This window comes from Brassica rapa, chromosome A01 (genome assembly GCF_000309985.2).
Source record: "Brassica rapa cultivar Chiifu-401-42 chromosome A01, CAAS_Brap_v3.01, whole genome shotgun sequence".
In the NCBI taxonomy this organism is placed as follows: domain Eukaryota; kingdom Viridiplantae; phylum Streptophyta; class Magnoliopsida; order Brassicales; family Brassicaceae; genus Brassica; species Brassica rapa.
The window spans coordinates 4,938,352-4,965,646 of record NC_024795.2 but is presented as its reverse complement, the minus strand read 5'-3'; the positions used below and the strand labels follow the sequence as shown (position 1 = coordinate 4,965,646).

The 27,295-nt window shown below is 32.6% G+C and overlaps 3 protein-coding genes and 1 non-coding gene across 5 annotated transcripts in view; 3 read left to right on the top strand and 1 right to left on the bottom strand.

Moving 5' to 3' along the window:
• LOC103856262 (peroxisomal (S)-2-hydroxy-acid oxidase GLO5) overlaps positions 1-27,295 on the top strand; it is a 382,149-nt gene that overhangs the window by 55,391 nt on the left and 299,463 nt on the right. The gene's annotated exons all lie outside the window — the stretch shown is intronic.
• Positions 524-16,156, top strand: LOC103856198 (PR5-like receptor kinase). Its single transcript, XM_033286659.1, has 6 exons — positions 524-12,483; positions 12,612-13,302; positions 13,749-13,758; positions 13,850-13,928; positions 14,019-14,051; positions 14,134-16,156. Exons 1-6 carry the CDS (start codon positions 12,429-12,431, stop codon positions 15,288-15,290), a joined length of 2,025 nt encoding a protein of 674 aa, XP_033142550.1. The 5' UTR covers positions 524-12,428; the 3' UTR covers positions 15,291-16,156.
• On the top strand, positions 11,032-11,111 carry TRNAL-UAG. The gene has a single exon. It is a non-coding gene; the product is annotated as a tRNA-Leu (tRNA).
• LOC103864009 lies at positions 15,804-27,295 on the bottom strand. Of its 2 annotated transcripts, XM_033273055.1 has the most exons (50): positions 27,154-27,295; positions 27,009-27,061; positions 26,801-26,918; positions 26,622-26,711; positions 26,370-26,440; positions 26,166-26,283; positions 25,996-26,084; positions 25,884-25,907; positions 25,671-25,764; positions 25,452-25,516; positions 25,247-25,367; positions 25,058-25,137; positions 24,916-24,948; positions 24,701-24,824; positions 24,542-24,612; positions 24,342-24,459; positions 23,145-23,230; positions 23,018-23,041; positions 22,820-22,928; positions 22,675-22,727; positions 22,467-22,584; positions 22,288-22,377; positions 22,036-22,106; positions 21,834-21,951; positions 21,664-21,752; positions 21,552-21,575; positions 21,339-21,432; positions 21,121-21,185; positions 20,916-21,036; positions 20,727-20,806; positions 20,585-20,617; positions 20,369-20,492; positions 20,210-20,280; positions 20,010-20,127; positions 18,763-18,848; positions 18,637-18,660; positions 18,439-18,547; positions 18,291-18,343; positions 18,083-18,200; positions 17,904-17,993; positions 17,652-17,722; positions 17,450-17,567; positions 17,280-17,368; positions 17,173-17,196; positions 16,965-17,058; positions 16,747-16,811; positions 16,543-16,663; positions 16,354-16,433; positions 16,209-16,241; positions 15,804-16,121 (listed from the first exon to the last, which is right to left on the bottom strand). In XM_033273055.1, the coding sequence occupies exons 1-50, from the start codon at positions 27,193-27,195 to the stop codon at positions 16,001-16,003; spliced, it is 4,095 nt and encodes a 1,364-aa protein (XP_033128946.1). In that variant the 5' UTR covers positions 27,196-27,295; the 3' UTR covers positions 15,804-16,000. The 2 variants fall into 2 exon arrangements, with proteins under 2 accessions (XP_033128946.1, XP_033128951.1); XM_033273060.1 differs by lacking the exon at positions 25,884-25,907.

The window sequence follows — 27,295 nt, the reverse complement described above, 5'->3', positions numbered from 1 at the left end:
ATACTACTTTGATCAGGGAAGGTATTTTTGTTTGTCAAAGAGCTTATACATACTGATCTAGCTATTGATATACGTGGCAACTAACCAACAATACTGATGCAAACTATTAAAATGCAAACCAGTACTAAACATCTGTTTGACTATTTAATATTGTTGCCTAACTTTAGTAATTTTCAAAGATGTAAGAGTATTTCCAACTCATCTCTATATTTGCTTATAAAATATTATTTAGAAACAAATTTATCCCAATTCCTTTCTATTTTTTTCATTTCTCAAAACTTCAAATTTAAAGTTTCATATTTTTATTTATATTTTGGTCTCTACAATTACACATCACATTTATAATTTATAAATATTTTCTTGTTTATTATTTTAATCCTTATAAAAATTATATCTCATAAATATTTTAAGTTTTGTTTACAAAATTTAAGTTTACACAAAAAATTAAATAAAACTTTAAAAGAAGATTTAAAATATTTAAAACTAGATTTAGATAACAAAAATATACAAAAAAACTTAACAAAAAAACTTTTAAAAAATTACATGAAGACATAACTATTACACAAATTTAATACAACAACACTAATAGTAAGGTAAGTTTGATCCGGAACCTTTAAAATTTTCAAATATTGTCTAATTTTTTTTTTATGTAATTGAAGATGGTTGTTGTCGTCGTTGTTGTTGTTGTTGTTGTTGATGATGTCTTTACGTACAATTTTTTCTCGTTCAGATTCAATATATTCACGAGTATTAATATCATCGATAAAAATTAGTCTTTTAATATTTTATGTTTCTCTTTTACTTTCTTGTTCTGATCTAATGTATTTATAAGTATTAATATCTTCCGATTTCAACAATTTTTATCTCTAATCTACAAATTAAAAATGACGAGAGCTATTTTTACTTCGAAATGCACTAGTAGATCATATATGCATTACGAAAATTACTTTATGGAATAATATGATATTTTACTTGAAGTTTAATATTAATTAAGTTATATTTTTTAAAATTTTATATTTTAATATAATATTTTATTAATTAATATTGTTGTAATATGTTTATACATGTGCTAGTTATTTACAAAAGTTTTATGAATTCAAATTAGTTATGACAAATATAAGGATCATATTATAAAATGCAAATAGTTTTGAAGTAAAGTTTGAAATTTTGTTTTTGGAGAAAAATACCTTTAAACTTTAAATATAGAGTTTTGGAAACTTCAAAACAGAGTTCTTTTTTGGAGATGCTCTAATGTAACCTCTTAGGATTCATACATTCTTGGGATTTGGAGAGGGCAATTAGTCTATTTTATCAAATGTAGGGTGTGACTGTATATACCATTTAGAGTAAATATTTACTCCCAATTTAGTTTTTACTTTCATTTTTATCTTTCACCAGTTTAATCTAAAAATAAAGGTAACTAGAATAAATTATTCCTTCACTTAAAACATTTTCTAATTTTTAAACAATTATTTCTTCTCTTTTCCACTTTCATTTTTCCACCATTTTACTTTCACATTATCTAATCACACTTGTAATACTATGTCACTTTAGTAATATTCATATCTATGGTCTCTTTTTTTTTTTTTGAAACTCTATATCTGTGGTCTCAACTTTCTTAAATTTGGTATATTTTATCAATTAAAAAATTTACGTTTGTTTAAAATCTTATGTATATCAAATACTGATACAAAATCTAAAAGAAAATAATACTATGTATTTCCTCCTGGCAAGTTCCAAATCATTCACTTATTCACTGACTTTTTTTTTTTGAAAATGTACTTATTCACTGACTTTAGTCGCTACCACTTATTAACAAGCTGTAGACCAATGAATGCTTTATTATTTTTCTCTTCAGCTTTATGATGTTCTTGTTTCATTTTCTCATGATGATGGGCTTTAGTTTCCCCCGAGTTTCATGTGACTCAAATGTGAGATGTAAGAACTAAGAAATGGAGGTTTTTGATACGGTCAAATCTGCCATTTGCCAAATGGAAGACCAAAATCAAAGAGCACTGAGAATCGATTATTCTTTCACTATCATAAATATCCTTAATATTAGCCCAAAAAAAATTCCACAATGATTTTGCAGAACTCTTTGGGCATACTACCACTGTATGAGCAGAGCACTAAACATTACATTTTTGGATACAACATATAATAACCATTAGAACAATTTTGTTAGACTTGATTATCGATTGGAGTAGTAGAATTGTAGTTCTTTTTAGTAAATATGTTTAATTAGTCCTTTAGGAAGAAAAAAGCTAATGTTCTACAGTTTGGTCATTAAAAGCATAAACGTCTAAATTTTGACAAACAAAATAATTGCTTAACAGAAACATACATTTACATCCTATCATTTGGTCATTTATAAACGTTTTAAATGGTAAAACAATTTTCTAATGGATTTTGTGGTTTAATATCGGTTTTCAGCTGTATAAAAATAAAAAACTTAGTTCAATGGACATCTAAACAATCATTACAAAATACTATAAGAATGTTAAAATTAACTGGTGGTCAAATATTTTAGACGCTAAACAAAATTTGAACCTCCGATTAATATACTACGTGTTTTAGAAACCTACAAATTAATTAAATAGCTATCAATATAAAATGCTTAAGACAAGAGGATATCAATCAATAACATTCTTGATCATGCAGTGGATCAGATCTTCTACATGTACAATCATGATTAAGAAATATAACTTTGCCGATAATAGTTAAGAATTTGTACTTGAAATAGACTGCATACAAATTAAGAAGAGAAAAAGAGAGGAGAAAGAGGGAGAGAGTAAAGAGAGAAATAAATGTCCCATTGATGAATATCGAGGACCAATGGGGACCCAAAACAAGTCCCCCAATTGAATTCCAAAGTGGTAAAGAGAAGTTATGGGGATGTATTTGCAAATCATGAACCAATTGATTAAGCTTTTTTCTTAACATTGGTAACAATTACATCATATAATCTCTAATTTGATTAATATGATAATTAACTACTTTCAATATATGTAATACTGATGAACAACTCTACGGATAATGATTCTATACTTTCTCCGAAACACTTGAATTGACGGACGGTTCTGCATGTACGACATCCTCGATAAATATGATTTATTTTCAGCAGACGACCACAACGAACAGTTCTACCCGCAATATTCTAAAACATCCGATAAGCCTTGCATCCTATAATATGCAAGAAATTGCGTTGTATGGAATTCGAACTCCAAACTTGGATGTAGAAACTTTTAAACCTTAACCATTAATCTAAGGTGTTTCTACAAATTAAACCATTTTTCTGTGTTATTTTTTTTAGAAAAAGCGCAAAAAATGTGTGGCCATATATTAGAAAGTAACAACACTTATATTTATCAATGAGGCACTTAAGCTTTCCTTAGGTGTTCCACAATGTTGGCTAGTGGTGTCCAAATATGAAACTCATTATCTGAGTCCCTCCTTTTTAGTTTCCGCACGGGTGGAGTATAATATATATTTTCCCATGAAATGAAAAACAAAATTCATTGGACAAGTTCTCTTATCTATGTTAAGTTTCAACTACATAAATCATTAGACGCATTGATTATTGTAAAAGTTTGTTACAATTGAATACTGTTGTATGAGGATAAGTTTGTAGTTGAAACTTGACGGTTTTTGGAGTTACTTAAACTTGGTAGATATGTGGTTGATTAAATGATGTTCCAATAATTTGGTTTGATAAAAGCTCGAGTTCCTGAGGAACACCCTCTCCTTTCAGTCGAGTCATGACTTCGCCCTCAGGTGGGAGGAGAGCTTACTTAGAGAAAGATTGATTCTCCTATGGACTTGGTGGACCTTGCAATCGAGTTATTGCATAATTATCATAATTTTACAAATAGATAAATACAGCATCCATCTGGTTAAAAGGGGATCAATCCACTAACTAGATATACTTTTAATTCAGCTTATAATTTTACACGACGTACAAGTTAGTAACTAGAAACTATACACTACCGAGTTACTAATATCATACACGACGTACAAGTTAGCATCGCTTTTATACATATGTACATGACTTGTAACTTACAAGTTGTAAGCTAGATATAATATACATTCATTTTAGCTTATTGTTACATGATGGTTGTGACTCATAAGATGTGAACGAAAAGGATTTTAACATAGAGCAACATTAAATGTTTTCTCATAAATTAGTTAAAATAGTTATATACACAAGACTAAAACTCCAAAGCTAGCTAGTGTTTTGTCGGTTTCTTCGCAAATGGTGCAGACAAAAACAAAGATTCTTTGTCATTTTCCAACTAATAATCCTTTATTTGTTGTCAATTCCAACTAACAGATCTTTTTTTATTTTTGTGTTCTACAAGTATCTTTTCCCTCTTTTTTTCTTTTTAAATTTAAACCGTTTATTGTTTTTCCACAACCTAGCTAGTGAATATATGTGCCTAGTTACCAGTCCATTTGCTTGGCATCGGATCTCTAACATATTCTTAATGGCCATTCCTCGAATTTATTATATTTATCTTCTTTTTTTTAGAAAGGGTTAACTATTAATTTCATATATTTATCACTAAAGCTTTCCTTTGAGTCTTTTAAAAGGGTAATTAACATATTTGTGTAGTTAGCAAACAGAAAACACACATTTGAATTTATATGAGATCCTTACAATCTAATACAGTTTATATTAATGAATTTAATCCGTTTACAAATTGTAAATAAAATCAATTAAAAATAGTAGCTAAGAAACAAAATACATATATAATATAATATAAAATTAATGTCACCATAAGCAACATCTACTGGTGGGTTTTAAATTTAATTACATAACTTAATTATAACAATTTTCTGTGTAAACTAAACTAATTAAGACAAATAAAACAACACATACATACATTTATCATTAAAACAATCATCTTACACAAGTAAACACATAAATTTGAAAAAAAGAAATATTGTTTTATGTCAAAATTACAATTTTATTAAATAATTATTAACCAAAAATACTTCTCCTAAAATTGTATTATGCTAAAATCTTTTAATATTTTTGTTTTGAATATAAATTTTTTATGATTTAGTTTTTTTTTTACAGATTATTCTATAAAACATTCAATTTTTTTTATCAATTATAAATAGATTGAATATATCTTAAGGCATTTTATTATAAAAATATTAAAAAATTTAACTGATATGAGATAGTTTTACCAAAAAAACTAATAAGAGATAGAATTACTCTATTTAAATGTTATATTATATCAAATAAAACTAAAGCCATTTTTAAACGTATTACATAAACAAATGAGCATAACTGAAATATATTTGTACACAAATTAAATATTAAGTTACAAAACCAAAAATACATAAAGTATGTAAAAAGATTAAAAATTTTGTTAACTAAAAGTTTATATTAATATTGCTCAAGAAAATATGCTTTCACTAAATTGTTGCAGAGAGAAAATACTTGTATGTTTCATCTTTTTTTGTCTCAATATTTTCACAACTAAAAGCCCATGTTCCAAAACGCATGTTCTATTATAGATCTGTTATATTTCATTAGAACTAACAAGATTAAGAAGAATAAACAAAGAAGTTGAAAAAAAAATAAAGAGAGGAAAAATGGCCCTGAGATTTGCAGGTAAATTGTTGAAGACGAAGACATTTTAGTCATTTGACTTCATTAAACCTAGAAAAACAAAAAAAGAAGTTCAAAATAAACCTTTCTCATTGCGAACTGCGGCCATGCTCATTACACAATCTGATATTAACCATTGGGCCAAGCACAACTACTGAAACATTGCACATATTGAATACTAGTGGTATTCCGGCGCTACGCGCCGGGTTCGTATGTTTTATTTTCTAATGATTTTCTAATGAGCTCAATATTTTTTTGATATTGGTTTATTCTCTTTATTGATTTATGATATTGTTTTGTAAGAGATGTGTTACGTTTTGTTTTGAATAGTGGTGTTTCGGTAATGTTTGTTGTTTGACGGCCATATGGGCGTGATATGTGGGAGTCGTATATTTCTTAGGTGTAGCTAGCTTATAAATTAAGTTCTAATGCAGTGAAATGGAGCTTTGATCTTTGCTGACCAAGAGGTTCATATTCAGCATGTTAAGGCTTAGAATTTTTTTTTTTTTTTGAATACCAAAAATTAAGCAATTAGTCTTAGGTAAATAACCTACGTTTTTAGAGTTTGTCATAGTATAACATGGGTATGTAAACTATTTTATTGTTTAAATTTTGAGTTTTGTTGAAATTTTTATTTGTCGTTGGATATGAAGCTAAACGATGACTTTATATATGGGAATCCTCTTAATGAAACTTTGTATATTATCAATGTTGTCAAAGTAGAAGCACTTTTCTAGTTTTGAGTTTTGTTTCTAGTTTGCCTATAATAGTGAAATAAATTTTAAAAAGGAGTTTGACGTAATAAGTTTGTTTTTCCCTTTATACAATGTTGACATGCTTAAGAATTAAAAAAAATTAGTTACTTTTATATAATATAGATTTTCTGGATCGTAAGTTTTAAATTCAACTGAAGCCTATTTTTATTAAGTGAATCTTTGGGGGTTTTATAGTTCTTTTATGTCAAACGTCTTGTTATAATTTGATTGAATATTACATTAATGTTTTTGAGAAGGAATATTTCATTATTTGTTTTTATATATTTTGCATATTGTTTTTAGGTTCACTTATTGATTTAGGAAGTGAAGACGAAGCTTAACCTTGTAACAAAAAAAAGCACAATTTGTTTTAACCACGAATCCGTTGGAATTAAAAGATAAATTGTAAACCAAACCACATGCACTAAATCTCATTTAGTAAGCTTTGCATCAACAAACGATAGAAACGGCATAGCAATTAAGACTGGAAAGTGGATTATGGCTGTCATAAGGTGCTCACATATAGAACCAAGTGTTATATAAACTATTTACATTTTTTTGTTCATATATCTGTCTAAGAGTACACTTAACAATAATTAATTGATCACTAAGTTAAGTGCCTGACGCTGTGTGTTAAACTTGCAAGGATGGTAAAACTCCTATTCAAATGTATTTTTCTTTTATTTTTGTATCTTTAAAGCTTAAGACTTTTCCTGTAGTTCAAATGCACCTTCACACGGGTTGCCTAAATAGTTTAGTGAGCGACCACAAAGTTATGACCCATTTGTGAGGTTCATTAGGACTGTCCAGCAACCACAAAGTTATGGGACCACAGAGAAACGTACGTTACATTAAAGCTCAGGCAATCCCAAAAGCCTCATAATATCAAAGACAAACTAACACAAAAAAACTTCATCGACATCTACATCTACATCTATAGCATCTGAAGACTAATTAAGTTAAACTTGACAGAATCAATACATATTCACCAATAATATGGTAAAGAAAAATCCTATACGTAGAGCAGAGCAGGAGCCACGCTTGAAAACTCCAAAGAACGTAAACATAGAGGAACTCAGCGAGTGCTCATAAACTCACCAGGTTCAACACCAAAAAAAAAAAAACAGGTCGAGTAGGTAGCCTCAATTTACATCATTTCCATTCAACAGTTTTGGAATCTGTTCTTAACTCTTTAGTTCACCATATAATTTACTTTCCAGTTTGACGTTAGGAAATTACACTCTTTTTGTAACACATATTTCATTAATCATAAAGAGGAAATTACATACTCACAAATCCAAATTTACAGCAGAAACATTAATCACACTGTCAACTCTCTTAAAAGCTTGTCTACCAAAGATTCCCGAAACTCTTTCTACAAACGTTGTGGAGTACCCTGCTTCATACGCAAGATGTGAAGATATGGTTTCAATTTCTGTATCATAACTTTCAAAAAAAAAATTTAATTAAATGTGTGCATTCATCTGTTGTAAATGAAAAGAATTTTGAAGCAAAATCTTTATTAAACCGAACCAAAGGGATTTGTTTCGCAGAGCCAGACCATTCATCACATCGACACACCTTCAGCCATGGAGCTTGGTTTCAGTCAATAGAATCTTTAACAGACTCATACCAAGAGCTCTTACCACTGCAAAATGAAAGAATCAAAACAACAATTCAAGTCTCATTCAGACAAGAGTTTATGTAATTATTACCAGAATATATATATATACCCAAAAATGAGTCTTTTGTTGGCTCCCAATCTTCCAAGAAGGCTTCAAGATTGAGTTTAGTCCGATAATCAAAACGAAGCAGAAACTTTTTCAGGAAGAGTATGTCGACACTCATCAGTTCTCTCCCTATCTTGAACCTGAGAACGCGGACCTCAACTGTGTTTGAACAACAACCAGCCTTCAAGTTGGCAAGAACCAGTACAGGAATTAGCCATTGTTGTTGGTATCAAAGCTTTGCAACTATAGGAAGAACAAATTAGCAAAAAAAAAAAACAAACTATAGAACAACTTCGTTTAGGAAAAAAGGCAAACCTACATTAGCAGGGAGACATGTATCGTACAAAATTAAAAAAAATTAGCAAAACCTTCTCATCAAGTGGAAGCGTGTCAACTCTCATCAGTTCCTCTGCTTTCTTCAATGTTCCATATTTCCCTGAAACGCAAAAAGACGCGTTACTACCGTTTGTGTAATGAAGCAGAAGGGTTAAAACTGGTGAAGATTGAGATTCTGAGTTTTCTGCATCCCTATTTATAATTGAACAAATTAGGGCTTAGTGATGGAAATTGGGAAAAGGGTAACTTAGATCGACGCCATGTGAGAGCTTCAATGAGAGAGTTAAAGGTGAATCTTATTGATAACGTTTCATTGAATACGATAGAGTTTAGGAGTTTCAAGCAGACAGTCGAAGAAGGAGAAAGGTTACATTGGGCTTTTTGTTCATTTGTGAGATTGGACATTTATCATCTAAACTCTAACTTAAGCGTAGCCCACATTGAACTTGTGATAAGTTGCACGAGGAAGAGAATGCTGACGTGTCGCAAAATGCCCCTTCCTCCCTGATGATGTGGAGGCTTGTGGAGAGAGACAAGTCTCTTTTATTATATAAGATATAATGGCTAAAATGATGTAAAAGCCCTAAAACTACTCCCAAATTAATTTCCGTATAACTTCCGTAATTTTGAACATTGCTAAAAACCTAAAAAGAAGAAAAGGAGAAACTGTAACTTTTTGTCGTGTTTGCCGTGATTCTCAAGCTTTCCAATCACATATTTAATTGGGCCATAGTAAGTCCAATCACATTATATTAATTACAAAACCGAAAGCCAAGTTCCATACCTCAGTCCTCACACTTTTTTTTTGACCGGAAAAAAAAAATGTGAGGACTGAGGTATGGATTATGGTTGCATTGTAGAGGGAGCAAAAGGAGGTTGAAATGGTTCTTGTTACATTGGATTCTTGGAACAATAGTGTCAATAGTTGGCATTATAAACATATAAACAGGTATAAGGGCCTATAATAGGAAGACATCATCAAGCAGAGACTCAAGTCTTTGGACAATCTTGTTCACAGCTCAACTATATTGTCTTATCCTCTTCTATCTAATTCAAGACAAAAGGGAGCATTTTCAAAAGCAAAGAGTTGTTCTTGATAATCATCAAAACAATAACACAAATGGAAGAAGGAGTGATATTCAAGTGGTAACAAGAAGTGACCATGAACAAAAGGTTTGGTTCCTCGACCTTGTCGCAAAAGTAACGCACTTGTGAATCTGTTTAAATCGATTTGATTAGTGTGAAAATCAATTATATAAGGACTTGACTTGATCTTTTTGGATGTAGTAGTCACTATCACATATATTTTTCATACACTTTTTATGAGGTATGCTGTTGGATCTGCTTTGGTTTGTTATTGTAAATACATTTTTTCTTCGTATATTGCATTTGAATAGTATATTGTTTAACATGATAAAATAAAATAAAATGAGAAAAGGTCGTTTTAAAGTGAAAATGCGGGATCTATTTTTTCTCTTAAAAAGGGGTCAAAATTTGGTGATTTTCAAAGATTCAGCACTAAGGTATATCAACGTAATAAAATAAAAACAAAATTAGTTAATCAACTCAATAGGAAAACATATAGTTAAAAAAAATTCAATAAAAACATCATTTTACACTAGCTTTTCTTTGGGAGGTGACGTCAACAGGCTCTTCTAGCGAGAGTGGTCCAACTCCAACATGATTTATTCAAGCTCTGTATTGGTGTCAATTAGGTGAAACAGAGATGATTTGAGAATGAGGGTTTAATAATAGGTTAAGTTTGGATGTAGATTAAGCGAAAAAGTTTGAACTTAGGATCAAGGGCATGTAGTAGGACAGTAGGACTATGTATAGGACTTGTTTTGTATTCATTAGTTGATTTTGAGTGTGGGAACGGTGAAAAGGGACAAGGTGGAGCTCAAAGCAATTAAAGAGGGAGCAGTTAGCTACGCTTCCTTGGAGAAGAAGGCTCAGTTATATGAGAAGCTTGTAAGGGGAGAGCTTTCGGATGAACAAGGGGAACATAAGTACTGTGTGGATTTCTTCAGGAAAGGAGTAGAACATGGAGAAGATTTTATAATTATGGACTGTTTCATCACCACCTGAAGATTTGAAAGCAGATGGTGAACAAGATGAGGGTTCGTTGTTTGGCACGTGCGGTAGGGACAGCTGATATAATAAGTCAACATGTGTGTATCAGGTAAGTTCCATTGGTGACTCTCCTTTTTCTCTTTAAACATCACAAATAGAAGAAAGCAAAGCAAGTCCGTTTTTATAGATTTTACTCTGCGTTAGTAATGAAAAATCTGTTTATGCAGAGAGGTTCATCAAGAAGTGAATCAAGCAGAGAGAAAAAGGCAACAGAGTTGAATCAAAGGAGAAAAGATCAGGCAACAAATCGTCGGGAGAAACTCAAACAAGCCTATCTTTGGAAACAGCTCGAGAAACTTAAAGCTCAACAACAACCGCAATAACAAGGTAAGGGACAACAACTTGATTTTTCCATGTTTTCACTTAGCCAAGCTTTCGGATACAGCACTCACACAACAAAATGCAATAGTCTATTAGTTGTTGGTTAAAATGAATAATCACACGATGTTGTTCAACGGACAGTTTGGCCGAGTGGTCTAAGGCGCCAGATTTAGGCTCTGGTCCGAAAGGGCGTGGGTTCAAATCCCACAGCTGTCATATTTTCATTTTTTTTTGTTTATATATTTCAGAGTGAGAAATAATATCTAAGCAATAAACGAATTTGTTCGAAAAAATCAAATAAGGCAGAACCATGTTTGTTATGGTACGGCGCGTAGTTGATCTTAAATATAGTTGTGACCAAATATATGTCTCGGCGAGATTCAGACATTCAGTACAACAATCAACTATGAAAGAATCTTCAGCGCGTAGCTTGTACAACAAAAACTCAGCTGCATAAGCAAGAATTAAAAAGAAAACATATATCACGATAGGGAAGATAATTTAAAGGAACAAACCAACAAACCCTCTACCGGCATCCGAGTTCTTCTCAGTTGCTTCCTTTTAATCAAATTACCATTCCACCTCGTTTGGAGTTTTCTCTACACCAATCCGTTTTATTTAACACCACATATATTAATCAGACGGATTCTCTAAGGAGGAGAGCCAGAGTTCATGTTACATAGACTAGCTTTTGCTCACAAGTCAGCAGAAGCATTACATGCTCTTGAATGAACGAAAAGGAACAGGCGATAAAAGAAGAAGATAGATGCTCCATATCCCATTCCATTACATCGTTGAATAACCAACTCGACTTAATTCGGTTATCTTCAACTTAACCAAACCCGAATCGGATCTCTCGTTTAACATTATCAAGAGCAATTATTCTAGAACGGAATGGTTGGAATTTTGATAAAGAATTCGCTTTAGGTCAATGTTTATTTCTTTATAAATTTTTACTAAATTATAGAGTCATGTTCCACTTACCTACGTCCCCTTGCATTATAAAATGACCATGCATGTCCAGTCTCCCGAGGATGACTTTGGTCCAGTGGACACAAATATGGACCAACGGTAGTTGAACAGAGAATTGGAAATCAAAAGAAAAAGTATTATTGGAAATCCTTTTTCTACTAAGAAATAGATCTTTGGGAATTGGGATCATGTTATGAAACTTTTTCATTCAAAAAGTTCCCGGAAAATTCCTATGAATTGTAAAAGGTAGTAGTTAAATTATTTGTTTCCTTCCTAAGTTCATATACGTATAATTATTATTTATATAATCACTAGTTGCTGACTAATTGTTTTTTTATGAACGATCTAATCACAAGTCACCCATTTCTACTAACCAACGAGGAAGAAGCAATATAACATTTTCTTATTCCCGTTTATATTATACTCCCTAGTTGGTTACTCATCTTTCGCTTTTGAACTCTTAATTATCACCATGTTCTCCTACTAAGTACTAACACAAACTCAGAGATTACTCTTAGTATTCAGTCTTTGCAACGTTTTATTTTATATCTCTTTATTCCAATGGCGCAGAGGTTGCAATTGATCTTCCTCCTTGCTTCATATTTGTTCTTTTCGGGTACGTTTTCTTAATTCATTTCTGAAAAAAAAAATGAGAATGGGATGTGTTATACAGAAATCATATTAGACTCTTATGAAACATCAATAATCTTTTCTTCCCTAATTAACCTTAGTTTTTCTTATCAGGAGTGTTGTCAATAAGTATCCTTACCATAGAGAACAAATGCAACCAAACAGTTTGGCCAGTTATCTTCTCATGGAAATCACAGCTCACCACCACCGGCTTCACTCTCCGGAGAGGCGAGGCGCGTGCCCTACAAGCGCCATCGTCATGGTACGGTCTTATATCCGGTAGGACGCTTTGCTCAAACGACTCAACAGGAAACTTCACATGCGCCACGGGAGACTGCGAGTCAAACACCATCGAGTGTCTAGGCTCATACGGTTGGTCTAAGGTGACTTATGTCTACTTTAGAATCGATTACGGCGGAACCAACAGCCACATCATCAGTCTTGAGCACGGTTACAACCTTCCTGTGATGGTGGCCCCATCACAGAGTAGTCCAACGTGCTTTAGCTCGGGTTGTATGGCTGACTTGAACAGGACGTGCCCAGATAATCTTAAGATATTTGACGGTGCTAAACCAACCAGTTGTAGTAGCGCGTGCAAACAATCCCGAACACCGGAAGATTGTTGCACAAACTACTTCCAGTCAAAGCAAAACTGCAAGCCGACAGTATACACGCAGAACTTTGAGTTAGCTTGCCCATACGCATATAGCTACCCTTACAACGATAATAACAGCACATTTACATGCCCAAACTCGACTAACTACGTTATTACGTTTTGCCCATCCTCTATTCCCGACATTCCCAGGTAAAATTCTAATAAATACCTTTTTATCATGTTTTGCACCGTTTCAAATTTCATTATTTTTTTCCTATCAATTATGTGACACCAGTTGTGAATTAAATGGATACTCTATGGAAACGCCACCACGGCCCACGTAGTGTGTTATCAATCAGTCACCTTTGTACAAATAATTTATTTTATCCTAGTGGTATTAGTTCATATGAACTGGATATTTTTATAATCCTTGAAAAGTAAACAAAGAGCCTTTTCTAAAACTACCAAGTCACCAACCAAATAAAATATAGAGGTTCGTAAGTTTAATGTATTTTATTTGAAATAGGAATCATTTTTCAAACTTTGATTTTAACTTCAAACTAGAGATTGCACCGTGGTGTGTGCATATGTGATATGTATAAGTAATGATAAAAATATTATACAAAGTCTGTTCTCGTTTGTTATTTAGTTGCTAGCAGCATGAAAGTATGGATAAAATAATATATTGTTTTTTCTCCCGTAATTTTGTGAGGATCCAAGTCCTAGTAAAAATAACAATAATGGTTCAATGTTTTAGTTACTAATTTCTTTCTTCGTCTACGGTGAAAAAAATAATCTGGATCCGTGTGATAGAAGCTCAATGGCAGGAGGGAAAGGTAAGCATATTTATATTTTTCATTATCCTATAAAAACGTGTATGAATGTTTATTTTGGTTAATCATTCCTTATATTTGATACATTTGCAGAAAGTTCTGTACGGAAGTTAGGACCCATACTCGGTATCAAACTCATCCCAACCACTTCTCTTCTGGTCATAAATGTACGTAAAGCGGCTAAACCTACCTTACTTTTTTCTTGCAGGAGGTATAGCAGCTGTAGCTTTGATAATCATCATTGTTGCGATTGTGGTAGTGGTGAGAAGAAGGCGTTATTCGACCGACGAGAACATTGAAGCGGCTATAATGTTGAAACGATATAGTTACGAAAACGTCAAGGACATGACAAACTCGTTTGCTCATGTTCTAGGGAAAGGAGGATTTGGAACAGTCTATAAAGGAAAACTACCCGATGCTAGCGGCCGAGATATTGCACTAAAGATCTTGGATGATTCAAAGGGCAATGGAGAAGATTTCATCAATGAATTAGCCAGCATGAGTAGAGCATCTCATGTTAATATCGTCTCTCTGTTTGGATTCTGCTATGAAGGGAGCAAGAGAGCTATCGTCTACGAGTTCATGCCCAATGGATCACTCGACAAGTATATCTCGCAGAATATGTCAACCAAGATGGACTGGAAAAATTTATACAACATTGCGGTTGGCGTAGCTCGTGGGTTAGAGTACTTGCACAACAGTTGTGTATCGAAGATTGTGCATTTCGATATAAAGCCACAAAACATACTCATGGATGGAGATTTGTGCCCGAAGATTTCGGACTTTGGCCTTGCTAAGCTATGCAAAAACAAAGAGAGTATCGTGTCGTTGCTGGACGCAAGAGGGACAATAGGTTACATTGCTCCTGAAGTGTTTTCCAAGAACTTTGGTGAAGCGTCTCATAAGTCAGATGTGTATAGCTATGGAATGGTGGTTCTCGAGATGATCGGGGCAAAGAACAAAAGAAGAGCTGAAACTTCTAGGTTCAATCCAAGTTCAATGAACTTTCCGGAATGGATCTATGATGATCTCGAGAGGAAGGAAACCGTTAGACTTGTGGGAGATCATATAATGGAAGAAGAAGAAGAGAAGATAGTGAAGAAAATGGCATTGGTGGGTTTGTGGTGTATTCAGACCAATCCACTTGATCGTCCACCAATAAGAAAAGTCATTGGGATGTTAGAGGGAAGTCTAGAAGCTCTCCAGGCACCACCCAAGCCTCTCTTTGATTCACATCTGGTAGCGGCTTGGGAAACTATTAAGGACAGCCAAGATACTTCTAGTATCTCAACACAAAGCTTGTTAGAGAGAAAAGCTCTTAGGCCCGGCCAAGATACTTTAATCGTTTCCAGAGAAGAGGTTTAAGATAGTGTGAAACAGAAACAAGATATTTCATATTCCTCGTACGTAAAACCAAAGCCAACAAGAAAGTCATCAAAATCTTGGGATCTGCTTGTTGGTTTCTTGATGAAACTTATATAATTTTTTGTTGATCTTTAACGTTTTACAATTATTTTAGTGTGAAGTTGTGTTAGAATTATACTCCAAGATCTTCAAGATTAAATTAGTCTTCGTTCATAGTTTATGAGTGCTAGTGAAAAAAAAAATGATGCATGTTAGATTATCGAGAGAGAAAGAAACAAGTATGAAATGTTTATTAATGTATAGAATTCATTCTTCATCAAACAAAGGGAGGTGTATGAAATCTATGCTCATCAATATCTCCATCAGTCTGATCCCTATGATAATTGTCAAACCTATAAGTTGAAGATGAACACAAAACTATGTAATGGGTAACGCACAGTGAGAAACAAAATGAAGTCCAATAAAAAACAAGGCTGCACCAAAACAGTCATTTTTTAATGGGAACTCATCAAATAAAGAAAATTTGGTATCACGCTTTGTTTTTAAGGCCAAATAAATTACATATTAGGTCTTCAATATTTGCAAGCGACTAAAAAAAGAAACCAAACCATTGCAGTGGCGAACTAAAGCAGAGTATTTAGGGATGAAATAAATATTTGCATTACATATAAAATAAGTTATAAATCCTAGAAGAGCATCTTCATCTTCTTTCACTCGTCGTCAGAGAAGGTAGTCTTCTTACCATAACCATATTCCATCACCTTTTTTATACTCAGAATGGGTTTGGGCTTCTGACCAAAAAGGCTTTTTTCGCAAAGGCTATCTTCATACCTTGATTATAAAAAACACATATACCAAAAAAAAAAGAATTCAACCAATGTGAACACAAAAAGTGAAATAGTTAAAAAGATCACTTACCAAAGTTTCTCGGCAAGGTCTGCAAGCTTGTACCTAATTAACAAAAAGAATAGTAATAGCGTTACTATATTTTGTTATGGCACAAGGGTCACAACTACATCAATAATTTAGCTGTAAAAAGCAAAAAAATATAAAATTCATTTACTTGGGTTGGAAAGGATATGGAGCAGCTATCTCAGCAGCGTAAACAAAAAACTTGCTAGTGTTATAATTCTCCTGCACCGCCTACAATATTTAGCGGATTTAATCAGCAAAAATCCTTACTTATTCATCATCATAAGTATTAAACTACTTGAATACATTTCATCATATTACTATAAATGACTATCAGTACCTTCTTCGCTGCGTTAGCAGTAGCCATCTCAACAAAGCAACAGCCCACATGGTCACCCCTGCCGTCTACAATAAGTCGAACACGAATAATTTCTTCTCGAACATCTTTGAAGAAGTTGATGCTGTAAAAAAAAGGAGGATAATACACATGAGTCATGAAAGGCGTGCTCCAAGAACGAAAGAGGAATTAAAAGCTGCTACTTACATATCTGATATGCTTGTGTTGTAAGAGAGTCCGTCAACAAAGACCGTCTTTTTTCTTACAGTTTCCTGAATTTTAAACGAGCCAAGTGTGTTAAAACAAGACAATAAAGAGAACAAAAAGAGAAAAAGTAGAATCAACACCATAATAATACATAACAGTTGTGTAATTAAACTCTAGGCCTGACATATATTTTTGAAGATAACAAGAAGAAGAGGTACCTCAGTAAAATGGGGGGTTTCATCAAGTCCTTTTTCCACTGCCGCCACATCTTCTTTTATCTCAAGGCTTTCTCGTTGAAGGTAGTCTTGGTACCTGGAATATCAAGAGTGATCTTGTCATCTTTTCATGTAGATACCAAAAAAAAGCTTCACCCTATGTTCTCTTGCTAATAAAACTCAAGGATGCACAGAGTTAAATCTCACTTACCAAACCTTGTGATCTATGAAATACCTAATTAACAAAAAAAAAAAGAATAATAAATAACAGCGTTAATCTTGATGAAATGCACCCGAGCAATAAGACAGTAAACTTACTTGGGTCGTCGGTGGTATGGAGGTGTCTCAAAATAAGCAAGGAAAACATCCCTACCATTCAAATATTCACCGTTTTTCTTTTCCAGCGCCTTAAAGTAAATTAAGAGACCTAATCAGCAATTGTTACTTTCATATAACTCTACTAATTAAATACACTCTTTTCATCTCACCTTCATTGCCTCGTTAGCAGAAGCAAACTCAACAAAGCCTTTCCCGTGAAGGTTACCCCAGCGGAATACAATAAGTCGAACATGAACAACTTCTCCAACATCTTTAAAGAAATTGATGCTGAAAAAATGGAGAACAAAATATAAGTCACGAACAAAAATTCCCCCACGAGAACAGAAGTGGTAATTTGAGGTTCCTACTCACATTTCTGATATTTTGGTTTGGCGAGAGAGACCGGAAACAAAGAGCGTCTTATTTCTTACAGTGGCAGCTTCCTGAAAATAACAGCCAATTAGCGTGTCATCAAAACTCTTAAGGAGAAAAGGACTTCAATTGCACAACACAGAATAAGTCATATTTCTACTTTGTGGCAACAGTTGTGTGATTAAACAACAAGTGTTTCTTCCTTCTAAGCCGCTGGACAACTTTGGAATTGACAATAAGAAGAGGGGGTACCTCAACGGAATGGGGAGTTTCATCATCAAGTCCTCTCATCAACAGAATCTTGTGATCATGCAAATATTCACCATTCAACTCTTTCAGAGCCTACAGTATAAAAAAGATTTAATCATGAGTGTTAATTTCAAATTGACTACTTACAAAATACTTAACATCATTAATACTACTAGTCTTACTTTCTCTGCTTCGTAAGAAGAATCAAATTCAACAAAGCCATAGCCCACATGCTTACACTCGTGGTCTACAATAAGGCGAACAGAAACAACACTTCCAACATCTTCGAAGAAACGGATGCTGAGGATGGAAATATCATCAGTCATGAATAACTTGGAACTTGCTCCGAGAAGAAGGATATGTAAGGATATCAAAAGCTGTGCTACTTACATCTGTTCTGTTTTAGTTGTTTGGGGAGAAAGATTGGCAATAAGGAGTACTTCCTGAAATTAACAAGCAGCAAGCACGACTATGTTGAGAAAAGGGATTTATAGCTTAGTAATAACAGCAAAGCAAAGTAGATTCAGAGAATAAGTACCTTATTAGCAGAATGGGGAGTTTCGTCAGGTCCTTCTTCCATCGCCGCCACATCTTGGATAGAGTCTAACCGAAGGCTTTCTTCTTGAAGGTAGTCTTCTTCTTCGTACCTGCAACAGTATCAAGAACACTCTACCTTGAGATATCACTCCCAAAGAATTCAGTCAATGTGAAACAAAACTCAAGATTCTAAACTTACCAAACCTTGTGGTCTATACAAAACCTAATTAACAAAAGAAAAAAAAATAGTAGAGTTAAAACACTTGTAGTAATGGCATCAAAAACTTCTAAGAAATAGAAACAAAAAAAAAATCAACTTATTTACTTGTGTGGAAGGAAAGTAGCTCCACTGCCATCAGCAAGAAAAATCTTGCGATCGTGCAAATATTCACCGTTCTTATTTTGCAGGGCCTACAAGTGGAGAAGATTAAATCAGCAAATGGTATAAACTTGAATATCTTTTTCAATTTAATATAAACACTAGGTTAAGATCCGCGCCTTGCGCGGGATAAACATTATATATATAAATTATTTTATATATTATATGTTTATAACATATTATGAAATAATAAATATATATTGAATAATTAAAAAGTCATTATCTACTACTTATATAATTACATTGGTGCAAACATATAAATAAATTTTATAAATCGAAAAAATATTTTTTCTATTTGATATGATATATAATTAAATTTAAATGATCGTAACATATATATGGTATATTTTAATATTAATATTTATTAGATGATGCTTTTTGCTCATATTTTTTTATCATTTATATCTGTTATAGCAAAAAGTCTAAATTAGTGATAACAAAATTTTCATTGTGGGATTAATGGTTTAAGTGATTTATAATGTTTTAAAAAATTAAGTTGTCAATATTTTTTCAAATTTTTTATCAAAAAATGTTCAAAGTAAATTTCAAAATTAAGATATTTATATATTTTATATGGCATATAGTTTAATTTAAAATGATACATATATTTATATACTTTTATTTTTGATACTTATTAAATGAGACTTTCAACTTATATTATTTTTTAATTATTTGTATCATGTCATAACAAAAGTTTTAAATCATAAATCACAAAATTTGAATATAAAACTTTTAACAGTTTTAGTAATTTATACTAGTTTTTTAAAATTCAAAATATAATATATAAATAATTTTTTAAATTTTTATTATATACTTACTATAATTGTTTAATTTATTTTAATAGCTTAAAATTAAACAAATATAATTATAATATATACTTATTTTTATCAAATCTTTATTATTCAAAATCATTAATTGTCATATATACTTATTTTTATCAAATCTTTATTATTCAAAATCATTAATTGTCATATATACTTTAGCCACATTAGGCAATTTCGTAATTTTATTTAAAGAAATAATGAAGCACATTTAATAATATATTTATTGTGGTTTAATAAAAAACTTAGTATATATTTAGATGGACCAACCTATTTCTCTAAGGATTCTAAGAATCATTTTAATGATGACTTGTGATTACAAAAAATGTTGCAATGATTCTCAAATAATATATAGGGGATATACTCTCTCACCTTATTTGCCTGGTTGGCAGAAGCAAACTCAACATAGCCACAGCCAACAAGCTTGCCTCTGTCGTTGATATCAAGTCGAACACGAACAACTTGTCCAACATCTTTGAAGAAGTCGATGCTGTCAAAAATGGAGGATAAAATTATTAGGAAATGAAAAACAAAAAGGTGGCAGGAAATAGAATTTAAAAGGTTCTACTTACATATCTGATATGTCAGTTGAATGGCGAGATAAAGAGGCAATAAACAGAGTCCTAATTGGTACGGCAGCTTCCTGAATGTGATTGGAACGTTAACATTTCTATTAGTTCTAAGCAATGACATGATATATATTGAAGATAATAAGAAGAAGAAGTAGGTACCTCAACAAAATCGGGAGCTTCATCTAGAATAATCTTCTTATCATATTCCATCACCTTGTTTTCATTCAGAATGGGTTTGAGCTTCTGACCACAAAGGCTTTTTTGGCGAAGGCTGTCTTCGTACCTTGATTATAACAAAACACATAATACCACAAAAAAAAATAAAAATCAACCAATGTGAACACAAAAAGTGAAATAGTTAAAAAGATCACTTACCAAAGTTTCTCGGCAAGGTCTGCAAGCTTGTACCTAATTAACAAAAAGAATAGTGATAGCGTTACTATATTTTGTTATGGCACAAGGGTCACAACTACATCAATAATTTAGCTTTAAAAAGAAAAAAATTAAATTCATTTACTTGGGTTGGAAAGGACATTGAGCAGCTATCTCAGCAGCGTAAACAAAAAACTTGCTAGTGTTATAATTCTCCTGCACCGCCTACAATATTTAGCGGATTTAATCAGCAAAAATCCTTACTTATTCATCATCGTAAGTATTAAACTACTTGAATACATTTCATCATATTATTATAAATGACTATCAGTACCTTCTTCGCTGCGTTAGCAGTAGCCATCTCAACAAAGCAACAGCCCACATGGTCACCCCTGCCGTCTACAATAAATCGAACACGAATAATTTCTTCTCGAACATCTTTGAAGAAGTTGATGCTGTAAAAAAAAAGGAGGATAATACACATGAGTCATGAAAGGCGTGCTCCAAGAACGAAAGAGTAATTAAAAGCTGCTACTTACATATCTGATATTCTTGTGTTGTAAGAGAGTCCGTCAACAAAGACCGTCTTTTTTCTTACAATTTCCTGAATTTTAAACGAGCCAAGTGTGTTAAAACAAGACAATAAAGAGAACAAAAAAAGAAAAAGTAGAATCAACACCATAATAATACATAACAGTTGTGTAATTAAACTCTAGGCCTGACATATATTTTTGAAGATAACAAGAAGAAGAGGTACCTCAGTAAAATGGGGGGTTACATCAAGTCCTTTTTCCACTGCCGCCACATCTTCTTTTATCTCAAGGCTTTCTCGTTGAAGGTAGTCTTGGTACCTGGAATATCAAGAGTGATCTTGTCATCTTTTCATGTAGATACCATTAAAAAAAGCCTTCACCCTATGTTCTCTTGCTAACAAAACTCAAGGATGCACATAGAGTTAAATCTCACTTACCAAACCTTGTGATCTATGAAATACCTAATTAACAAAAAAAAAGGTATAATAAATAACAGCGTTATTCTTGATGTAATGCATCAAAACCCGAGCAATAAGACAGTAAACTTACTTGGGTCGTCGGTGGTATGGAGGTGTCTCAAAATAAGCAAGGAAAACATCCCTACCATTCAAATATTCACCGTTTTTCTTTTCCAGCGCCTTAAAGTAAATTAAGAGACCTAATCAGCAATTGTTACTTTCATATAACTCTACTAATTAAATACACTCTTTTCATCTCACCTTCATTGCCTCGTTAGCAGAAGCAAACTCAACAAAGCCTTTCCCGTGAAGGTTACCCCAGCGGAATACAATAAGTCGAACATGAACAACTTCTCCAACATCTTTAAAGAAATTGATGCTGAAAAAATGGAGAACAAAATATAAGTCACGAACAAAAATTCCCCCACGAGAACAGAAGTGGTAATTTGAGGTTCCTACTCACATTTCTGATATTTTGGTTTGGCGAGAGAGACCGGAAACAAAGAGCGTCTTATTTCTTACAGTGGCAGCTTCCTGAAAATAACAGCCAATTAGCGTGTCATCAAAACTCTTAAGGAGAAAAGGACTTCAATTGCACAACACAGAATAAGTCATATTTCTACTTTGTGGCAACAGTTGTGTGATTAAACAACAAGTGTTTCTTCCTTCTAAGCCGCTGGACACATTTGGAATTGACAATAAGAAGAGGGGGTACCTCAACGGAATGGGGAGTTTCATCATCAACTCCTCTCATCAACAGAATCTTGTGATCATGCAAATATTCACCATTCAACTCTTTCAGAGCCTACAGTATAAAAAAGATTTAATCATGAGTGTTAATTTCAAATTGACTACTTACAAAATACTTAACATCATTAATACTACTAGTCTTACCTTCTCTGCTTCGTAAGAAGAATCAAATTCAACAAAGCCATAGCCCACATGCTTACACTCGTGGTCTACAATAAGGCGAACAGAAAAAACACTTCCAACATCTTCGAAGAAACGGATGCTGAGGATGGAAATATCATCAGTCATGAATAACTTGGAACTTGCTCCGAGAAGAAGGATATGTAAGGATATCAAAAGCTGTGCTACTTACATCTGTTCTGTTTTAGTTGTTTGGGGAGAAAGATTGGCAATAAGGAGTACTTCCTGAAATTTAACATGCAGCACGACTATGTTGAGAAAAGGGATTTATAGCTTAGTAATAACAGCAAAGCAAAGTAGATTCAGAGAATAAGTACCTTATTAGCAGAATGGGGAGTTTCGTCAGGTCCTTCTTCCATCGCCGCCACATCTTGGATAGAGTCTAACCGAAGGCTTTCTTCTTGAAGGTAGTCTTCTTCTTCGTACCTGCAACAGTATCAAGAACACTCTACCTTGAGATATCACTCCCAAAGAATTCAGTCAATGTGAAACAAAACTCAAGATTCTAAACTTACCAAACCTTGTGGTCTATACAAAACCTAATTAACAAAAGAAAAAAAAATAGTAGAGTTAAAACACTTGTAGTAATGGCATCAAAAACTTCTAAGAAATAGAAACAAAAAAAAAAATCAACTTATTTACTTGTGTGGAAGGAAAGTAGCTCCACTGCCATCAGCAAGAAAAATCTTGCGATCGTGCAAATATTCACCGTTCTTATTTTGCAGGGCCTACAAGTGGAGAAGATTAAATCAGCAAATGGTATAAACTTGAATATCTTTTTCAATTTAATATAAACACTAGGTTAAGACCCGCGCCTTGCGCGGGATAAACATTATATATATAAATTATTTTATATATTATATGTTTATAACATATTATGAAATAATAAATATATATTGAATAATTAAAAAGTCATTATCTACTACTTATATAATTACATTGGTGCAAACATATAAATAAATTTTATAAATCGAAAAAATATTTTTTCTATTTGATATGATATATAATTAAATTTAAATGATCGTAACATATATATGGTATATTTTAATATTAATATTTATTAGATGATGCTTTTTGCTCATATTTTTTTATCATTTATATCTGTTATAGCAAAAAGTCTAAATTAGTGATAACAAAATTTTCATTGTGGGATTAATGGTTTAAGTGATTTATAATGTTTTAAAAAATTAAGTTGTCAATATTTTTTCAAATTTTTTATCAAAAAATGTTCAAAGTAAATTTCAAAATTAAGATATTTATATATTTTATATGGCATATAGTTTAATTTAAAATGATACATATATTTATATACTTTTATTTTTGATACTTATTAAATGAGACTTTCAACTTATATTATTTTTTAATTATTTGTATCATGTCATAACAAAAGTTTTAAATCATAAATCACAAAATTTGAATATAAAACTTTTAACAGTTTTAGTAATTTATACTAGTTTTTTAAAATTCAAAATATAATATATAAATAATTTTTTAAATTTTTATTATATAGTTACTATAATTGTTTAATTTATTTTAATAGCTTAAAATTAAACAAATATAATTATAATATATACTTATTTTTATCAAATCTTTATTATTCAAAATCATTAATTGTCATATATACTTTAGCCACATTAGGCAATTTCGTAATTTTATTTAAAGAAATAATGAAGCACATTTAATAATATATTTATTGTGGTTTAATAAAAAACTTAGTATATATTTAGATGGACCAACCTATTTCTCTAAGGATTCTAAGAATCATTTTAGTGATGACTTGTGACTACAAAAAATGTTGCAATGATTCTCAAATAATATATAGGGGATATACTCTCTCACCTTATTTGCCTGGTTGGCAGAAGCAAACTCAACATAGCCACAGCCAACAAGCTTGCCTCTGTCGTTGATATCAAGTCGAACACGAACAACTTGTCCAACATCTTTGAAGAAGTCGATGCTGTCAAAAATGGAGGATAAAATTATTAGGAAATGAAAAACAAAAAGGTGGCAGGAAATAGAATTTAAAAGGTTCTACTTACATATCTGATATGTCAGTTGAATGGCGAGATAAAGAGGCAATAAACAGAGTCCTAATTGGTACGGCAGCTTCCTGAATGTGATTGGAACGTTAACATTTCTATTAGTTCTAAGCAATGACATGATATATATTGAAGATAATACGAAGAAGAAGTAGGTACCTCAACAAAATCGGGAGCTTCATCTAGAATAATCTTCTTATCATATTCCATCACCTTGTTTTCATTCAGAATGGGTTTGAGCTTCTGACCACAAAGGCTTTTTTGGCGAAGGCTGTCTTCGTACCTTGATTATAACAAAACACATAATACCACAAAAAAAAAAAAAATCAACCAATGTGAACACAAAAAGTGAAATAGTTAAAAAGATCACTTACCAAAGTTTCTCGGCAAGGTCTGCAAGCTTGTACCTAATTAACAAAAAGAATAGTGATAGCGTTACTATATTTTGTTATGGCACAAGGGTCACAACTACATCAATAATTTAGCTTTAAAAAGAAAAAAATTAAATTCATTTACTTGGGTTGGAAAGGACATTGAGCAGCTATCTCAGCAGCGTAAACAAAAAACTTGCTAGTGTTATAATTCTCCTGCACCGCCTACAATATTTAGCGGATTTAATCAGCAAAAATCCTTACTTATTCATCATCGTAAGTATTAAACTACTTGAATACATTTCATCATATTATTATAAATGACTATCAGTACCTTCTTCGCTGCGTTAGCAGTAGCCATCTCAACAAAGCAACAGCCCACATGGTCACCCCTGCCGTCTACAATAAATCGAACACGAATAATTTCTTCTCGAACATCTTTGAAGAAGTTGATGCTGTAAAAAAAAAGGAGGATAATACACATGAGTCATGAAAGGCGTGCTCCAAGAACGAAAGAGTAATTAAAAGCTGCTACTTACATATCTGATATTCTTGTGTTGTAAGAGAGTCCGTCAACAAAGACCGTCTTTTTTCTTACAATTTCCTGAATTTTAAACGAGCCAAGTGTGTTAAAACAAGACAATAAAGAGAACAAAAAAAGAAAAAGTAGAATCAACACCATAATAATACATAACAGTTGTGTAATTAAACTCTAGGCCTGACATATATTTTTGGAAGATAACAAGAAGAAGAGGTACCTCAGTAAAATGGGGGGTTACATGAAGTCCTTTTTCCACTGCCGCCACATCTTCTTTTATCTCAAGGCTTTCTCGTTGAAGGTAGTCTTGGTACCTGGAATATCAAGAGTGATCTTGTCATCTTTTCATGTAGATACCATTAAAAAAAGCCTTCACCCTATGTTCTCTTGCTAACAAAACTCAAGGATGCACATAGAGTTAAATCTCACTTACCAAACCTTGTGATCTATGAAATACCTAATTAACAAAAAAAAAGGTATAATAAATAACAGCGTTATTCTTGATGTAATGCATCAAAACCCGAGCACTAAGACAGTAAACTTACTTGGGTCGTCGGTCGTATGGAGGTGTCTCAAAAACAGCAAGGAAAACATCGCTACCGTTCAAATATTCACCGTTTTTCTTTTCCAGCGCCTTATAGTAAATTAAGAGATCTAATCAGCAATTGTTACTTTCATATAACTCTTCTAATTAAATACACTCTTTTCATCTCACCTTCATTGCCTCGTTAGCAGAAGCAAACTCAACAAAGCCTTTCCCTTGCAGGTTACCCCAGCGGTCTACAATAAGTCGAACATGAACAACTTCTCCAACATCTTTAAAGAAAGTGACGCTGTAAAAAAATGGAGAACAAAATATAAGTCACGAACAAAAACTCCCCCACGAGAACAGAAGTGGTAATTTGAGGTTCCTACTCACATTTCTGATATTTTGGTTTGGCGAGAGAGACCGGAAACAAAGAGCGTCTTATTTCTTACAGTGGCAGCTTCCTGAAAATAACAGCCAATTAGCGTGTCATCAAAACTCTTAAGGAGAAAAGGACTTCAATTGCACAACACAGAATAAGTCATATTTCTACTTTGTGGCAACAGTTGTGTGATTAAACAACAAGTGTTTCTTCATTCTAAGCCGCTGGACAACTTTGGAATTGACAATAAGAAGAGGGGGTACCTCAACGGAATGGGGAGTTTCATCATCAAGTCCTCTCATCAACAGAATCTTGTGATCATGCAAATATTCACCATTCAACTCTTTCAGAGCCTACAGTATAAAAAAGATTTAATCATGAGTGTTAATTTCAAATTGACTACTTACAAAATACTTAACATCATTAATACTACTAGTCTTACCTTCTCTGCTTCGTAAGAAGAATCAAATTCAACAAAGCCATAGCCCACATGCTTACACTCGTGGTCTACAATAAGGCGAACAGAAACAACACTTCCAACAACTTTGAAGAAACGGATGCTGAGGATGGAAATATCATCAGTCATGAATAACTTGGAACTTGCTCCGAGAAGAAGGATATGTAAGGATATCAAAAGCTGTGCTACTTACATCTGTTCTGTTTTAGTTGTTTGGGGAGAAAGATTGGCAATAAGGAGTACTTCCTGAAATTTAACATGCAGCACGACTATGTTGAGAAAAGGGATTTATAGCTTTGCAATAACAGCAAAGCCAAGTAGATTCAGAGAATAAGTACCTTATTAGCAGAATGGGGAGTTTCGTCAGGTCCTTCTTCCATCGCCGCCACATCTTGGATAGAGTCTAACCGAAGGCTTTCTTCTTGAAGGTAGTCTTCTTCTTCGTACCTGCAACAGTATCAAGAACACTCTACCTTGAGA

Excerpts from the sequence above, each read along its gene's own strand:
- LOC103856198 (XM_033286659.1), top strand. The coding sequence starts at position 12,429 with ATGGCGCAGAGGTTGCAATTGATCTTCCTCCTTGCTTCATATTTGTTC. Across the intron at positions 13,929-14,018 it reads CTCAATGGCAGGAGGGAAAG|AAAGTTCTGTACGGAAGTTA; the intron begins GTAAGCATATTT and ends ATACATTTGCAG. Across the intron at positions 14,052-14,133 it reads GAAGTTAGGACCCATACTCG|GAGGTATAGCAGCTGTAGCT; the intron begins GTATCAAACTCA and ends TTTTTCTTGCAG.
- LOC103864009 (XM_033273055.1), bottom strand. The coding sequence starts at position 27,195 with ATGGAAGAAGGACCTGACGAAACTCCCCATTCTGCTAATAAG. Across the intron at positions 26,441-26,621 it reads AAACTCCCCATTCCGTTGAG|GAAGCTGCCACTGTAAGAAA; the intron begins GTACCCCCTCTT and ends TGTTATTTTCAG. Across the intron at positions 26,284-26,369 it reads CAAACCAAAATATCAGAAAT|CGTCACTTTCTTTAAAGATG; the intron begins GTGAGTAGGAAC and ends ATTTTTTTACAG.